The following is an 18,689-nucleotide window of genomic DNA, read 5'->3' as shown; positions in this document are numbered from 1 at the left end:
TGAGGCCCACCCATGGTTGCGCTACTGCACAGTCATGTGAAATCCATAGATTAGGAACTAATTTATTTAAATTGACTGATTTCCTTCTTTGATGTGTAATGCAGTAAAAACTTTGAAATTGTTGCATGTTTGCATTTATATTTTTGTTCAGGATATAAGATTTGTTTATATTTTTATATTTTTGTTTATTTCACCTTTATTGAACCAGGTAGTCTAGTTGAGAACAAGTTCTCATTTACAACTGACCTGGCCAAGATAAAGCAAAGCAGTGCAACACAACAACACAGAGTTACACATGGAATAAACAAATATAGTCAATAATACAGTAGAAAAAAAGCATGTACAGCGTGTGCAAATGAGGTAAGATAAGTTAGGTAAGGCAATAAATAGGCCACAGTGGCGAAATCATTTCAATTTAGCAATTTAAACACTGCAGTGATAGATGTGCAGAAGATGAATGTGCACATAGAGATACTGGGGTGCAAAGGAGCAAAAAAACAAAACAGTATGGGGATGAGGTAGTTGGTATTTACAGATGGACTACGTACAGGTTCAGTGAGCTGTGAGCTACTCTGACAGCTGGTGCTTGAAGTTAGTGACGGATATATGAGTCTCCAGTGATTTTTGCAATTTGTTCCAGTTATTGGCAGCAGAGAACTGGAAGGAAAGGCAGCCAAAGGAGGAGTTGGCTTTGGGGGGTGACCAGTGAAATATACCTGCTGGAGCGCGCTCTATGGGTGGGTGCTGCTATGGTGACCAGTGAGCTGAGATAAGGTGGGGCTTTACCTTGCAAAGACTTATAGATGACCTGGAGCCAGTGGGTTTGGAGACGAATATGAAGCGAGGGTCAGCCAACGAGAGCATACAGGTCGCAGTGGTGGGTAGTATATGGGGCTTTGGTGACAAAACAGATGGCTCTGTGATAGACTGCATCCAATTTGCTGAGTAGTGTTGGAGGCTATTTTGTAAATTACATCGCCGAAGTCAAGAATTGGCTGGATAGTCAGTTTTACGAAAGTATGTTTGGCAGCATGAGTGAAGGATGGATTTAACTTTGGATTGGAGATGCTTAATGTGAGTCTGGAAGGAGAGTTTACAGTTTAACCAGACACCTAGGTATTTGTAGTTGTCCACAGATTCTAAGTCAGAAAGATGCATTATATTACATGATGCCTAAAAATGAAAAAGCAAACATGACATCAAATCAATACGCTTTGTTTTCTTTCCAAAGGGTATGTTTTCAGAAGAATTTAAGCATGGACATGGTGTGTACACCTGGGAAGATGGAGTGAAATATGATGTATTCTGGTCCACCACCTTTAGGAGATACATAGTTCATCTTTATACTACAGATGTGATCTGTGAACCATTGATTCTCATCATTTGACAGGGGAGTTTGCATTAAATGTGCCCATGGGTCATGGGAAATACACCTAGCTGGACAGTAGGTGTTATGAGGGAGAGGTGTGCAGTGGAATCCGCCATGGTGTGGGAACATACAAAGGTGCTAATACCTCAGCAATATTACACAATGGCATCACGGCAAAAGACACAGAACGGTATGATCCTTTTGAATTCTTGAGAAAGTCAAATAAACCTGCACCTCTTCCACTGTTTTTTAATGCAGGTTTGTTGCTTAATTTACAGTATTTGTTTGTTTTATTTGGGTGCAATACACTATAACCAGGAAGTGACGTCCTGGTATGAAAGAGACTGGGTGAACAGTAACAGAGAGGGATGGGGAGGCCGATGGTAGGTGAACTTGTGTTTAGACTGTGTTACGCATGTGAATGAGCTCCCATCAAATGTGTTCTTATGTTTAAATTATATCAGTGTCGTACACCTTGCATGTGTTCTCTCTGCTGCCAAAGGTACCCCTCTGGGAACTTGTATGAGGGCCAGTGGAGGAACAATGTGAGACATGGAGAGGGCAAGAGGAAGTGGCTGCAGCTGGGTCAGCAGCACAGAGGGATATGGGAGAATGGGGTCCATGTAGGTAATACCATATCATCCCCATCTGCCATGACATGATAGATGAATAAACCCATTATTTTGCTTTGAGAAAGACATGGTTAGTGTAACTTCACGTAAAACTGATAAATCCTCCTGTCTCTAAGCATGGAAAGGGGATCCACACATGATTCCTGAGGAGAGTGCCTGGCTCTCAGTATCCTCTGAGGAATGAGTACACTGGGGACTTTGTCCAGGGGCTGAGGCATGGCCAGGGCAGCTTCTACTACAGCCGCGGGCTCTTCACAAGATAGTGGAAGGACAACAAAAACCATGGACAGGTGAAGGGGGAAAAAACACTTCCTACTTCCATAGAGTAATCAGTCTAATTGAGTAGATGTTAATGTGGAGTGGAAATAAGATCCTGAACATTCTGGTTAAAGTTTATTGTAAAAAATGGGTGCATATTTGAAGGGGAGCTTGTGGACGGCCACACGGCAGAGTTCCCAGCGTTCTGCCTGGAAGGTTCAAACACCCCTGATCTGAGTGGGATAAGAACACACACTCCCCCGTTCTGAGGACGTTAAGCACACCAAGTCCCTCTGAAAATACGGTTGAAGTCAGAAGATTACATACACTTAGGTTGGAGTCATTAAAACTCGTTTTTCAACCACTCCACACATTTCTTGTGAACAAACTATAGTTTTGGCAAGTCAGTTAGGACATCTACTTTGTGCATGACACAATTAATTTTTCCAACAATTGTTTACAGATTATTTCACTTATAATTTACACGTTCTGTCTCCTAGAGATGAACGTACTTTGGTGCGAAAAGTGCAAATCAATCCCAGAACAACAGCAAAGGAACTTGTGAAGACGCTGGAGGAAACAGGTACAAAAGTATCTAAATTCAACAGTAAATCAAGTCCTATATCGACATAACCTGAAAGGCCGCTCAGCAGGGAAGAAGCCACTGCTCCAAAACTACGGTTTGCAACTGCACGTGGGGACAAAGATTGCACTTTTTGGAGAAATGTCCTCTGGTCGGATGAAACAAAAATAGAACTGTTTGGCCATAATGACCATTGTTATGTTTGGAGGAAAAAGGGGGAGGCTTGCAAGCCAAATAACACCATCCCAACCGTGAAGCACGAGGGTGGCAGCATCATGTTGTGGGGATGCTATGCTGCAGGAGGGACTAGTGCACGTCACACAATAGATGGGAGGGAGGAAAATTTGGTGGATATATTGAAGCAACATCTCAAGACATCAGTCAGGAAGTTAAAGCTTGGTCGCAAATGGGTCTTCCAAATGGACAATGACCCCAAGCATACTTCCAAAGGTGTGGCAAAATTGCTTAAGGACAACAAAGTCAAGGTATTGGAGTGGCCATCACAACTTATTCTGGGAAGCTTGTGGAAGGATAGCCGAAACATTTGACCCAAGTTATACAATTTAAAGGCAGTGCTACCAAATACTAATTGAGTGTATGTAAACTTCTGACCCACTGGGAATGGGTCAGCCTTTCTGTGATGAAAGAAATAAAAGCTGAAACAAATGATTCTCTCTACTATTATTCTGACATTTCACATTCCTAAAATAAAGTGCTGATCCTAACTGACCTAAAACAAGGATTGTTTCCTCGGATTAAATGTCAGGAATTGTGAAAAACTGAGTTTAAATGTATTTGTCTAAGGTGTATGTAAACTTCCGACTTCAACTGTATATACTTAAAAACAGGGGTAATAGTGACCAGTAGCAGGATAAATGGGTACTAATGGCAATCAACAATCAAACAGCGGCATAGTGGTAGTAATAATCAATTGTAATTTTAGCAGCAGTGTAGGTATGGTGGGGAACAGTAGTTGTTACCCATTTAACAGTCTTATGGCCAGGGGATAGAAGCTGTTTAGGGGTCTAATAATACATAATAGATTTATTTTAATTACAATAAGAATCTCAAAGACGCTTTAAAAATAAATAAGTGAACGGTCATGATGGTGGACCTGATTCTAGATTACATTCCTGGAGTTCTTTGAGGCATTGCTGGGCTGTGCAGAGGTCAGGGATCAGCGGGATGGTCAGACCACCAGCTGAAGAGCTGCACTCTTGCTGACACCAGGAGGGTTTCCCCTGGGGAGAGGACAAGAGACAGCGGCCCTCCCCTCTGGCTGAACCTACTGTAAAGTCGTCCAACTGAACTGAAAGCTGATTGGTATAATCAGCTTTCAGTCAAATGCCACATTTACAGGTAATCTCACATGGCAAATTCGAGCAATTGAGACAATCCCATGTCCAAAAATTATTCATTCAATAATATTTTTTCTACCCAGATGGGAAAATCCAAGGAGTCTCCAGCTGTCTACACCTGCAGAGGTGGAGCCCAGTCTCAATGTAGCAGGCAACCTCAAATCACAGATCGGTTGAGGGGTCCTCTTTTACTGTACCCACATATCTGTATAGCCCAATTTACATTTTTAAGATGGTCACATCTTTGCGGCATTGTTGAAAGTGTGTTCCTGTGTTTCAGAGTCAGGTGGTGGGTCAGCAACCCACTCATCAGACACGGAGGACTCAGGGATCACCACGGTAGCCCCACCTCTATCAGCAGTGGAAGCTAGTGTCAAATCACCCTCCCCATGATCATCCCCCCAGCACAGGTAAATTACACACAAGTATATTACACAACTAATTTGATGACCTCTGAAAATCACGTTTCATCCCCAACCACCCCTTCACCCATAGCAACTCGCTCCGAGGGCCCTTTTGTCATGTGATGAAACTTTCAGTGGTGGGGGGGGGGGTCAATAAACACATCAACTTCAGGACTCATGACTTGAGTTAAGCAATTTGCTCTACATTCAAATAATATGAAATTCAAATCCCCCTGTCATTTTACAAGATAAACATCTAACAGTTAAACATTTAATTTGGGCGGCATTCCATTTGTGTATTTTTGTATTTATTAAATGCACGTGGCATATAAATTAGGCATACCTCCATTCTTCTGTATGAAATTGCACAAACTTCAAACCTATCACTATGCTTGTTGGGATACGTCGCTCTGGAGCCTGCAGCCTTGCTGACATGGTCGAAGGTGCTATTGTAGGGTCTAATTTGCTCCTACACCCTCAATTGTCACTCCCTCAGCTTTGGGACACTTGTGCAAATGGTGAATGCCAAATATAGGAGCGAGGGTGATTTGGAATTCAGCCTCAGAAATACCATTTCATACAGATGTATCTTCTAATTATAACATTTTTCTATGGTGTGCTCATCCCAATCTCACTCCTGCTGTGTGCTAACCCGAGCCTGTTTAAGAGGAGTGGAGCAGGAGGAGCTGAAGAGCAGGGAAGACTTCCTGTCCTCAGTGTCCTGCGGACACTGAGCTGGATCCAGAGGGGACTCAGAGTACAGCCTGGAGCTGAGAAGGGAGGTGCAGGACGAGAGGCTGACGCAGACTGCACTAGCACTGCATCGCTCTGGCTAAGGCCAAGGAAGACGCCAGGTACTGACAGACATTATGAAGAGGCACCTTCATCCAGTTTGAATCCTAACCACACCCTAAGGGACAGTCAAATGTCCCAAGATTAAAACCCAGAGAACCCTTTTGAAGTGCTTTTTAGTCTAGGAAATCTGGCCTTGGTGTGCACAATGACTGCTGATGTCAAACTCTGGTCCAACACAAGCTCTTCATGGCAACTCCACAACAAATAAATACATTATAAAACTGTCCTTTTCAGGGTTGAGGAATCAGTGGGAGGCAGAGGAGAGATGGAGGGAGGAGCAAGGCAAAGGGCCAGATGGTGACCTTAACCCATCTCCAGTGGCTGAGATAACGGTGTCCTCCACCACCTCTGTGGTCATCACCAAACAGTCGCTTGCCTGCAGCGGCTAAGAGGAAATAGACTACCCAGATCAGAGATAGGACTGAAGACCTGTTTGCTAGTGCCAGATTAAAAACAGACATTTTCAGATCAAATCATAAGTCCTCTACGTTAACATGCATTTCACACAATTCTTCTGATAATAAAATACTGTTTCATGACTCAGTCATTGTTTGGTATAGATGCTATAGTTGTAGAAAGAGGCACTGACAAACAGCCTTCACTGTAAAATATAACACGTTGCAGCGTTGCTTCAATAGTGCTTGAAGGAGAGGAACCCTTTAAAAAAAGAAGTCTGTTGAAGGCCAATTAGAAGAATCAACATTTTATTTACACAACCCAAAAGGTTTTTCAGAATGCATATTCAACATAGAAGAATTTAGGCTACCGGTATATATAAACTCTTGGTTCAATTTTTTTATATTTTTACTGCACACACCTGGGCACCATAGAAAGTGTGCTTAATAGTTAGGAAACACTACCTGGAGCCTTTTTGGTATTTCAATAAAAAAGGTGTAGTAGACATAGCACAAAGAATTTAAGGAAACGTCTTGAAAATCTGTTGAAGTTACATAAAAACACTTATCTGACAATTAGAGGAGTTTAGAAAAAAGTAACAATACATATAAACAAATTATTTTCTTGAGACAATAAAAACTAGTCCTAGAGCAAAATGGAGGGAAAAACAGCAAAAGCAAATCGGTCTCATCAGTTGTTCGTTCTACTAGATGGAGGTGTGAATGACATGAGGTCACTGGGGCACATTGACTGTCTCACTCTGTCCATCTGATCAGGGGTGAACAGCAACATGTCCGACTCAACTGGCTGGAGGAGAGAGAAAAGATTTAGGAGAATGAAGTGGGGACAGCATGGGTCAGTTGATGAATTGAGAAGAATGCATGCCTAATAGTAAAATGACGTATTTCAGAACACCATAGTGAAAAGTGATCTAACAAATGAAATCATACTTTATATGTGAGAAAGAAGGGGGTAAAACAAGGAAGTTAACCTTTGTGGTCCGAGGGGTGAACATTTGTGCCAAACTGGGAAACGCTGTGAGGGGAGTGAGGGAATACAAAAATGACTTGATTGAAAAAGAAAACAAATCACCCATAAGGAATACAAATATCCAGGTCAAAGCCTATCCATGTGCCAAAACCCAGGTGTACACACACACACACACACACACACCACACCACTTACCTGTGGGAGATGACGCTTCCTCCCAAGTGGGCTCTCCAGACTGTTCCATCGGACTCTCCATTTCTACGTCTATCGCCATGGGCGACAGCATCTCCTCAGCAACAGCCAGCTCCCGTGGCGACAGGCTGCAGCCTGCTACAGGTTGGAGGTAGCGCTCAAACTCCAACCCCAGAAGACTCTAGTGTATTTAGAGAAAACAATTACCTCTTGCCAGTCATACATTAAGAGATCAGCTCAACTACATGACCAAAAGTATGTGGACACCTGCTCAAACATCTCATTCCTTAATTACGGGCATTAATATGGAGTTGTTCCCCCCTACACTGCTGTAACAGCCTCCAGTGAAGGCTTGCCACTGGTTTTGGAGCATTGCTGCGGGGACTTGCTTCCATTCAGCCAATAGCATGAGTATGGTAAGGTCTGGCACTGATGTTGGGCGATTACGCCTGGCTCAGTCTGCGTTCCAAATTAATCCAAAAGGTTTTCAACAAAGTTGGCAGCACAGAATCTAGAATGTTGTTGTATGCGTCAGCATTAAGATTTCCCTTCACTAGAACTATGGGGCCTAACCTGAACCATGAAGAACAGCCCTAGAACATTATTCCTCCTACACCAAACTTCAAAGTTGCCAATATAAAATTGGTGCAGGTAGTTTTCTCCAGGTATCCGCCAAACCGAGATTCTTCTGTCGGACTGCCAGATGTTGAAACGTGATTCATCACTCCAGAGAAGGCGTTTCCACTGCGCCAGAGTCCAACAGCGATACCCCTCTTGGTATTTCACAAAATGATCATAGTCTTGTGCGACTGCTCGGCCACGGAAACCCATTTCATGACGCTCCCGATGAACAGTTCCTTGTGCTGACGTTGCTTCCAGAAGCAGTTCGGAACTCGGTAAAGAGTGTTGCAACTGAGGACAGACTATTATTACGTGCTTTAGCACTCAGTGGTCACGTTCTGTGAGCTTGTGTGGCCCACCACTGCAGTTGAGCTGTTGTTGCTCTTAGACATTTCCACTTCACAATAACAGCACTTACAGTTGACCAGGGCAGCTCTAATAGGGCAGAAATTTGACGAACTGACTTGTTGGAAAGGTGGCATCCTATGACGATGCCACGTTGAAAGTCACTCAGCTCTCCTGCCAATATTTGTCTATGGAGATTCTTCATGGCTGTTTGATAAATGTTATACTCCGGTCAGCAACAGCTGTGGCTGAAATAGCGGAATCCACTAATTTGAAGGGGTGTACACACACATATATAAACATCCCTTCTTCAGGATCCTGTCTTTCAAAGACAATTCATAAAAATCCAAATAACTTCACAGATCTTCATTGTGAAGGGTTTAATCACCGTTTCCCATGCTTGTTGAATGAACCATAAGACACTTAAGACACTGACAGCTTACAGACTGTAGGCAATAAAGGTCACAGTTAAGAAAACTTAGGACACTAAAGAGGCCTTTCTACTGACTCTGAAAAACACCAAAAGAAAGATGCCCAGGGTCCCTGCTCATCTGCGTGAATGTGCCTTAGGCATGCTGCAAGGAGAAATGAGGACTGCAGATGTGACCATGGCAATAAATGTCACCCATGGGCACAAACCCACCGTTGCTGGACCAGACAGGATTGGCAAAAAGTGCTCTTCACTGACGAGTCGCGGTTTTGTCTCACCAGGGGTGATGGTCGGATTCGCGTTTATCGCCGAAGGAATGAGCTTTACACGGAGGCCTGTACTCTGGAGTGGGATTGATTTGGAGGTGGAGGATCCGTCATGGTCTGGGGCGGTGTGACACAGCATCATCAGACTGCCTGCAATGACGACAAGCTCAATCTCAATGCTGTGCATTACAGGGATGAACAACTCCTCCCTCATCTGATACCCTTCCTGCAGGCTCGTCCTGACATGACCCTCCAGCATGACAATGCCACCAGCCATACTGCTCGTTCTGTGTGTGATTTCCTGTAAGACAGAATGCCAGTGTTCTGCCATGGCCAGCGAATGAGCCCAAATCTCAATCCCATTGAGCACGTCTGGGACCTGTTGGATCGGAGGGTGAGGGATGGGGCCATTCACCCCCAGAACTGTCCGTGAACTTGCAGGTGCCTTGGTGGAAGAGTGGGGTAACATCTCACAGCAAGTACTGGCAATTCATGAGAAGGAGATGCACTGCAGTACTTAATGCAGCTGGTGGCCACACCAGATACTGACTGTTACTTTTGACCCCCCCTTTGTTCAGGGACACATTATTCCATTTCTGTTAGTCACATGTATGTTGAACTTGTTCAGTTTGTCTGTTATTGAATCTTGTTACGTTCATACAAATATTTTTACATGTTAAGTTCGCTGAAAATAAACACAGTTGACAGTGAGAGGCGTTTATTTTTTTGCTGAGTGTTTATATATATATATATACATACATATATACATACATACATACATACATACATACATACATACATACATACATACATACATACATACATACATACATACATACATACATACATACATACATACATACATACATACACACACACACACACACGTATCTCCTTTGCCAAAATAAACTTACCTCAGTGATATAACTGTTGGGAGTCACTGTCACATCGGCATTAGCGGAGACGTTGAGGGAGACCTGGACAGTAGGAGAGGAGGGCACCAGGCAGGGTGAGGAGAGGGGAGATAGGCTGTCCTCGGTAGGTTTTGGCCTGGCTGGATTGGAGGAGAGGGTGAAGCTGAAGGCAGGGCTCCTGACTGGGGAGAACTCTGCTCCATAGGTGGGAGTGTGGGGCAGTGAAGGAGAGAGGGGAAGCCTTGGTGAGATGGGTAGGCTGATATCGTAAGCCTCTAAATCTTCTTCTCTGTCCTGGAGTGAGGGAGAGGATAGGATTGACTGGGTAGCCAAAGTGCAGCTCACTTCAGGCATGGCCAGGAGCTCCGATTGGTTGGGCTCCTCTGCGGCCAACACAGATTGGCTGAAGACTTCTTGGGGCATTTCGTCATTGGTCAGCTGTTGCGTGTTGGATGGCGATTGGCTCATTTCTCAGACTCAGAGCTCTCAATGTGCTCCTCATGGCAAACAGTGGGCTCTGTGACAACCTCCGATTGGTCACAAGCTTCCTGCATGCTCTCGGGCTCTGGTTGGTCAGGAGTGACTTCATTCTGGACCGAGACTAGCTCTGGTTGGTAGCTGGGGCCTTCCTCTGACTGGGTGTCTAGCAAAGCTTCTTTGACTGGTGAGAAGTAGAGAGAGACTCTGGTGGGGCTATTCTGGGCGGGGGCCAGGGTGCAGAGTGAGATGGCACCAGACAGACGGGCAGGGGAGAGGGTGGAGCGAGCAGGGGTGAGGGTGGAGCGAGCAGGGGTGAGGGTGGAGGCAGAATGGGTGAGGCAGGGGAAAGTAGAGGGTTGTGCAGCTGCAGCAGCGTTGGAGTGGAGGGTTCTGACGGGGGTGGAGAACTTTGTGACAGAGCAGGGAGATGCCTGAGGCGGCCTGGCAGCTACACGGGTTGATCTCCTCACAGAGCCTAGAAAGACAGAGACAACACAGCAGTCAGTCAATTCACAACTCTAACACTGACAGAGGGAGATGTCAGCGGTCTTCCAGGCCTGCGCAAACCCTCTGTCCTTTCAGCCTGCCATTCTATGCATCTTCCTCTGCCTCCATCCATATCTCTGTGCATCACAGCAGTTGAGGGGAGGCATGGGAGAAGAACAGCAGAGGTATGACTCTCACCTGTGAGTTTGGCGGGACTCTCCACCTGGAAGAAGCCTCCCTGGAACACCACCACCGGTGACTCTGGGGCCAAGATCTCTGCCTGGGGGTCCTGAGGAGCTGGAGCAGGGTCGTCCACAGCACTGCCTGGCCCTGCAGCCTGGACTGCCTTCTCTGCCTCTGCAGCCTGCTGCTTGACCTTAATAGCAGCCTTGATGGCAGCCAGACGAGACTTGGCGGCAGCTCCACCAACAGGCTTTACCACCGGCGCAGAGGCCAGCTTCTTGACCACCTTCCTCTGTCGTGGTGGGGGCTTTCTCTCCTCCTGCCAACCCTTAGACTCTGCTTCCTTCAGAGCACCAAACTTATTGTTCACGTCTTCTACCTGAAAAAGGAAGCGTCGAACAAGGTGAGTGAAGAAAGAGGGGATGCCTTTTTAGAAAGCTTGCCACATTTCCAAATGTTCTACCTTTTAAAATGCTGTACCAATCTAGGTGGTAATTCTTCCTAGAGGTAGCTAGTATAGCTTACATTTAGTGTTAACAGTCACATTTAGTGTTAACAGTCAAACATAAACAGACTAAACACCCGTGTCTGTTCATCTAATTCTACACTATACTAAACTACCTGACAGTAGACCATGTCCTCCTAGTCACTAACCCACCTGGCAGTAGACCATGTCCTCCTAGTCACTAACCCACCTGGTAGTAGACCATGTCCTCCTAGTCACTAACCCACCTGGTAGTAGACCATGTCCTCCTAGTCACTAACCCACTTGGCAGTAAACCATGTCCTCTAGTCACTAAGTCACTAACCCACCTGGTAGTAGACCATGTCCTCCTAGTCACTAACCCACTTGGCAGTAGACCATGTCCTCCTAGTCACTAACCCACTTGGCAGTAGACCATGTCCTCCTAGTCACTAACCCACTTGGCAGTAGACCATGTCCTCCTAGTCACTAACCCACTTGGCAGTAGACCATGTCCTCCTAGTCACTAACCCACCTGGTAGTAGACCATGTCCTCCTAGTCACTAACCCACCTGGTAGTAGACCATGTCCTCCTAGTCACTAACCCACTTGGCAGTAAACCATGTCCTCCTAGTCACTAACCCACTTGGCAGTAGACCATGTCCTCCTAGTCACTAACCCACCTGGTAGTAGACCATGTCCTCCTAGTCACTAACCCACTTGGCAGTAAACCATGTCCTCCTAGTCACTAACCCACTTGGCAGTAGACCATGTCCTCCTAGTCACTAACCCACCTGGTAGTAGACCATGTCCTTCTAGTCACTAACCCACCTGGTAGTAGACCATGTCCTTCTAGTCACTAACCCACCTGGTAGTAGACCATGTCCCAGAAGCCTTGCAAGTCAGTGCATGTGGTGATCTTCTCTCCTCTGCCAAGCTCACAGTCATCCACCAGGCCAGAGAACTGACCAAACCTCTCCTTCATCAGCAGCCTGGCCTGCCCCACCGCAGTACGCATACGGTCCCGCACTTCACAAAGGGATGGATATAAACATTGAGGAAATGTTGTAGGATGCATTTCGCTAATAGAAATCCAAATCGACCACTTAAGATGGTTAAAACACGTCAAGTCACTCACTCTCTTCAGGGATAGAGGCATCATCCACCCTGGGCTCCCACTGCTGACAAAATGCTGTCAGTCTCTCAGTCTCACTGACCACCACCAACCTGACAGACACACAGACAGACATAACACTTGTCTAGGTCAGGAACTTCGCTGTTGACTTGGTTTCATATAATATGCATGATAAGTTTGTCAGCTAAAATGTAACCCTCACCTAAAGTAGGGCACATCATGCTCTGGTTCCTGGGGACACTGAGGGGCCAGAGTAGGAGAAGGCGGGGATTGAACAGGGGACTTGGCAGGAGAGGGAGCACTGAGCTCCATTTTGGGCACCAAGTCAGAGAGCCAGAGTGGCACAGGTGGTAGTACAAAGGCAGGGACACTGCAGAGAGGAGGATGAAGATTTAAACATAGAAAATGACAATATGTTTTCAGTAAGAAATGACAGCTAGTCATATTTTAAGAAGCAGTAACAGTATATCAACCAGATTTTCATACTCTAGCAGAAAAAACGGATCTGTAATGCACCTAATCAACAAGGGAATCTAAAATATGTCAGAGGAATACAGACTGATCAGAAACCCACAATGTGTTACCTGGGTTTGAAGAAGGAGTCTGCAGAGCGGGGGGTGAGAGGGGTGGGCTTGAAGGTGGACAGGCCTGCTGGGGCCTGGAACACAAAGCCCCGAGGAGCGAAGGAGGACGGGGTAGGGGCTGGAGGGGGGAGGGAGGAGGTCTGGGCTGGGACAGGTTCTGGATCAGCAGGGGAAGGGTCTTCTACCATCTTCTCCTCCTTTACACTGGGGGGTGGCGGACTGGCAGCCCTGGGCTCCTCCACTGGCTTTTTCACTTTTACAGCAGCTTGCTTATTGCTTTCAGTATTGCCTAAAGAGAATGTCAAAATGTACTTTTTTCTTTCTTTTTTTAATGCAGAAATAAAATGGGGGAAACCACATAAAATGCTGTAGAGGAATAATGCATATGAAGCGTGGGATGTCAGCTGCTGAAGCTCACCCCTGGTGTTCCTCCCTCTGCCAACAGGTGGTGATGCAGACTGCTTGGCATTTGATCTGGTCTTGGGAGCTGCAGCAGGTTTGTCCTTTGCCACCGGGGCCACAGAGACAAGAGGCCTGTTAGCTGACCTTGTGGATGGGGCTCTGACAACTGGTTCAACTGCAGCAAAGTGGAAAAAGAACAGTTACTTACAAGTCAAGGATATGTTTATTGGGGTTAAATAATTGGCTAAACAAAAAGGTTTTGAGGCGTAATGTATAGAACAGCTGACAATATTTTTGTCATGGTTACGAGTGTTACCTAAAGTGATCTTGGTTCTCCTGGTTGACCTGACCACAGCTGGTTCAACTAAGACAGAACCAGGTCAAGTTAAGGGGTTAGCAGTCAGTACATACAGGTGTTGAACTAAGCACACCAATGATTACACAGGGTGGAAAATTGTTTTTCAAACAACAACAAACACCAACCTTTTCTTGAAGCAGGGACAGTGTCAATAGTCTGTGGTGCCTAGGTCAATGGAACAGAGAAAATACAGCACTATCAATTATATGGTTATTCCAAAAAGCTGCCATTATAGTTAACGACTAAATCATCTAATAGAACATCTTATATACACTATGTGTACAGAACAAAATGCAGACTTGGTAGTGCAATTTTTTTTTTTTTATACTTGAAAAAATAATAATAATCACCTTGGGGGCCTGCTGCCTCATGGTTGAGCGTGTCACTCTGGTGGATTGGGGCAGGACCACTGTCGTTGTTGCCTGGTAGGAGGAAAAGGCAAGGCCACGTTATGACAACGTAACACCACTAAATCCTTGCTTATACCTGGTGCTAACTGGCATCCTTTTTCCTAGTCTTGTCCACAATCGGATTGTTACCACATTTTCAAATATGTTTACACATGGTAGTATGTCTCAACCAGCCACTGTGTCCACATTGTGACCAGATTTCCTGGTCCCTCCCTGTATGCAAATGCGACAGGTATTCTTTCAAAAATAATATTTATTTTAAAACATATTGCTGTCATAAGTCAATTGTGCCAACTGTCAATGATTGAAGGTAGGATAATGAAGATTTATATGGGGTCACTGTCCAGATTACTCTACACTTGAGATACACCGACAATACGTGCCCGACTACCTCCGGTGGTGGTCAGAAAGATCTGATCAAAATCAGACCACAATGAGTCTTTTGATCGTCTACACCAGTCTACAAATATGGGCACTATCAGGATGTGGACACAATCGGGACAAAGGACGCATGTTCGCACCAGGTATAAACGTGGCTTAAGAACACCAGTTCTGTTCTTATATCAGTGGAGGCTCCTCAGAGGAGAAAGGGGACTTTCATAAAAATAGTGAAACTATAGATAAAACTATACTAAATATAGTCACGTCACCAAATAATTGATTAAAACACAGTTTTGCAACAAAGATCTACAGCAGCCTTAACACCATGGTGTAGCCGGAGGACAGTTAGTTTCCACCCTCCTCTGGTTACATTGACTTAAATACAAAACCTAGGAGGCTCATGGTTCTCACCCCCTTCCACAGTAATTATGACAACTTCCGGAGGACGTCCTCCAACCTATCAGAGCTCTTGCAGTATGAACTGATATGTCGACGCAATCAAAGAATGAATCTACTACTGAAAGCATAAACTATAGACAGACAGACAGACAGACAGACAGACAGACAGACAGACAGACAGACAGACAGACAGACAGAGAGAGAGAGATCCATTGGCATGCGAAAGTATTCACCTCCTTGGCATTTTTACTATTTTGTTGCCTTACACGCTGGAATTAAAATATATATATTTTTTTGGGGGGGGGTGCTGTATCATTTGATTTACACGACATGCCTACTTTTCTTGTGAAACAAAAAAACAGGAACCTTGAGCATGCATAACTATTCATCCCCCCAGAGTCAAAACTTCAAGTTGGATAGGTTCCGCTGGTGTACAGCAATCTTCAAAACATGTTTTAATTTCCGCCCAGGTAGGCTAGTTGAGAACAAGTTCTCATAAAGCAAAGCAGTGCGACAAAAACAACAAGAGTTACACAAACAAACGTACAGGCTATAAGACAATAGAAAACCTCTAACATTGTACAATGTGTGCAAATGTAGAAGATTAGGGAGTTAAGGCAATAAATACACCACAGAGGTGAAATAATTACAATTTTGCATTAACACTGGAGTGATATATGTGCAAGTAGAGATACTGGGGTGAAAAAGAGCAAGAAGATAAATAACAATATTGGGATGTAGTTGGTTGTGCCATTTACAGGTACAGTGATCGGTAAGCTGCTCTGACAGCTGATGCTTAAAGTTAGAGAGGGAGATAAGTCTCCAGCTTAAATGATTTTTGCAATTCATTCCAGTCATTGGCAGCAGAGAACTGGAAGGAAAGGCGGCCAAAGTAAGTGTTGGCTTGGGGCTGACCAGTGAAATATACCTGCTGGAGCGTGTGCTACAAATAAGATCTGGTGCAACCAATTATCTTCAGAAGTCACATAATTAGTTTTAAAAATGCCACCTGTGTGCAATCTGTCACATGATCTCAGTATGTGTGTCTGTTCTGAAAGGCCCCGAGTCTGGAACACCACTGAGCAAGGGGCACTATGAAGACCATGGAGCTCTCCAAACAGGTCAGGGACAAAGTTGTGGAGTACAGATCAGGGTTGGGTTATAAAAAAAAAAACAGCCCACGGAGCACCATTAAATCCATTATTAAAAAATGGAAATAATATGGCACCACAACAAACCTGCCAAGAGAGGGCCGCCCACAAGAGGCGCAACAAAGATAACCCTGAAGGAGTTGCACAACTCTAATCCCACATTCTTCCACTGCAAATCTACCATTCCAGTGTTTTACTTGCTATTTTGTATTTACTTTGCCACCATGGCCTTTTTTTGCCTTTACCTCCCTTCTCACTTCATTTGCTACCTGGTTAAATAAAAGGTGAAATAAATACAAATGTAGGGGCTTCATAGCGAAGGGGGTGAATACAAATGCACCCACCACTTTTCAGTTTACATTTTTTTTAAACAAGTTATTTTTTTCATTTTACTATTTTGTGCATGTCCATTACATGAAACCCCCCCCCCCCAAAAAAAACTATTTATATTACTCGTTGTAATGCGACAAAATACAAAAAACGCCAAGGGGGTGAATACTTTTGAAGGCACTAATATAAGTAATTGCGTTTTTTTTCTCCACTTTCACTTACCGAGCTAGCAAATGTTACCTAGCTTGCAAATGCGGCTAGCTAGTTTAGCCTACTCAAACAGAGATGGATGCTATGTTTACGGGCTGGATATCCAACACTAACTCTTCCAAGTCAAAGTAAGCTTTTGGTTTTATTAATTTATTGCCATCGTGGCCTGCAGGTGTAACTGCTAAACTGCACGATTGTAGCGGGTTTATTAACACGTTAGTTCTAGCATAATTGTGTTGACTGACATTAGGGGACAAAGATGTAAGCTGTGTGTAGCGGTTATGGTATGGAAAGGTTTTTTCGACCTGGTCATAGGCAGCTGTTGTATTGTGCACTGAAGTCCACAAGCAAAGGGAAAAGGTGAGAGGAAAGCGTATAGCTGCCAAAGGAATTAGACAATGAGAAAATTATTATGCTGTTTGTATGTGGCTGCTATGAAAGTGAACTGTGATCAGGAGTGTATTCATTGCGCCAATTCTGCTTGAAAACGTTTCTTAAAGGAAGCAAACAGAACAAAACAGGGATAAACATACCTGAATTTGTCCAATAGAAACTCTTTTGCAACTGTTGGACTAATGATTACACCCCAAATCAGCTAGATACAGGCACACGTGTAAGGAGGTATAGAATGTGTCACAGCCTGGATTACTCAATTTTCTCCCGACCTGCTGTAGCAACCTCATGATGGGTATATGGAAAATTGTATTATCAGGTTGTAGCCTAAACCTATCAATTTTACATTGAGCTGGGTGAATGAAAGATGAACGACAGTCAGCAAATATGATGTAATAGAAATAAGGCCAAGTGTATAAAAAAATATATTTTGCCATCCCTCAACTTAAAACGGCACCGACCGCCACTGTCTTATATGCCTATGAGTTTTGAGCACATCAAGTTCACCCTCTGGTGATGAGTCAAGTACATCATCAACTCAACGATTGAACGATGACTCCAAAGGACGATGGATATACTATGTATAGATATGTCAGCAGTATACAGACTCTGTGTTAAGCTGTGCCCCCTCACCATGGCTTTGGTCGTGGCAGCTGGGGCCTGGGGTAGAGGGGCCAGGGGCTGGGGCCGGTAGAGCCCAACTTTAAACACCCCCTTCTTCTCCCTTGCCCTCTTCTCTTTCTCCTTCACAAGCTCCTTCTTCTCTTTGTAGCGTGCAAGCTTTTTAATTCGCTCCTCCACTGCAGTGTCTGAGAAATAGAATGAGGGAGTTGGAGAGAAAATAGATCAGTGTGGGATTACATAATATTAGTGGGCGTGGAGGATGAAGAGGCATGAGGGCGAAGTTGGCTCAGGCACATTTTTTTTGACACCAGTTTCAGATTAGAAAATATTCAAGCCAGCTAACCTGACTACAGTAACGTTACCTAGAGAATACTGTTAGGTAGCTAAATAAGTGATCCACGAATGCACAACAAAAGCACACAAACTCACTTTTCACTTGTTTTGCATTCGGTGCTTTTTCCTGAATTACTGACACATGTTCAGCAACAGACATGTCCAGTTGAGAGCATTCCAGTTCGGGGAGTTTGTCAAGCTGTCTGCGGCTGTTCAGGGCCTTGTCTCGGTTCTCCTTTTGGGACTGCGACCGTCTCCGAGACATCTTCACCCGCAGCATGTCCACACTGGTGTCACGCTGACGCATGTGGCCGAAACGAGCTTCCATTGAGTCCATGATCCTGTGACAAATATACATACAATGCATTAAAATACTAGTTATTAACACACTGTTACAGACAAATACATATTGATTATCGTGTGGTTGTATATTTAGAAAACGTTAGTTAGCAAACGATGAGCCAAAAAAACTAGCTGGCTATCCTACTAGTAGCAGTCACGGTAGTCACTGACGCTTAATATGCTCTACCTAGTTAAGAAATATATTAATCAACATAGGATTTTATCAATGTGTACTCTTACCTGTTTAAAATGTAATTATTATTGGTGATATCCAAGTTCAAACAGTCCAACTATCGAGCAACCTTTATGGATGGAAGTACTCGGATAAACGACTTCCAAGTTAGAACTAAAAATAACAACAACATGGCGGGTCAGTTTTGAAAATTCTGCCGTTCAAAGCGGATTGGCTGAT

General features: G+C 44.4%; 1 protein-coding gene across 1 annotated transcript; it reads right to left on the bottom strand.

Annotated features, from left to right (window-relative positions):
• Window positions 1–6,146: 6,146 nt before the first annotated feature.
• On the bottom strand, window positions 6,147–18,670 carry LOC124040196 (disks large-associated protein 5-like). Its single transcript, XM_046357135.1, is given in 17 exon segments — window positions 6,147–6,662; window positions 6,847–6,890; window positions 7,041–7,218; window positions 9,614–10,078; window positions 10,081–10,568; window positions 10,778–11,141; window positions 12,094–12,254; window positions 12,364–12,452; window positions 12,563–12,730; window positions 12,945–13,233; window positions 13,363–13,521; window positions 13,663–13,710; window positions 13,830–13,869; window positions 14,055–14,126; window positions 17,612–17,787; window positions 18,032–18,276; window positions 18,518–18,670. Coding segments are annotated over 16 exon segments (3,099 nt in total). The 5' UTR covers window positions 18,273–18,276; window positions 18,518–18,670; the 3' UTR covers window positions 6,147–6,545.
• Between the last annotated feature and the right edge of the window lie 19 nt (window positions 18,671–18,689).

Source organism: Oncorhynchus gorbuscha, linkage group LG07 (assembly GCF_021184085.1).
Source record: "Oncorhynchus gorbuscha isolate QuinsamMale2020 ecotype Even-year linkage group LG07, OgorEven_v1.0, whole genome shotgun sequence".
Lineage (NCBI taxonomy): Eukaryota > Metazoa > Chordata > Actinopteri > Salmoniformes > Salmonidae > Oncorhynchus > Oncorhynchus gorbuscha.
The sequence above is the reverse complement of the archived record's forward strand: the minus strand, read 5'-3'. Positions and strand labels throughout refer to the sequence as shown.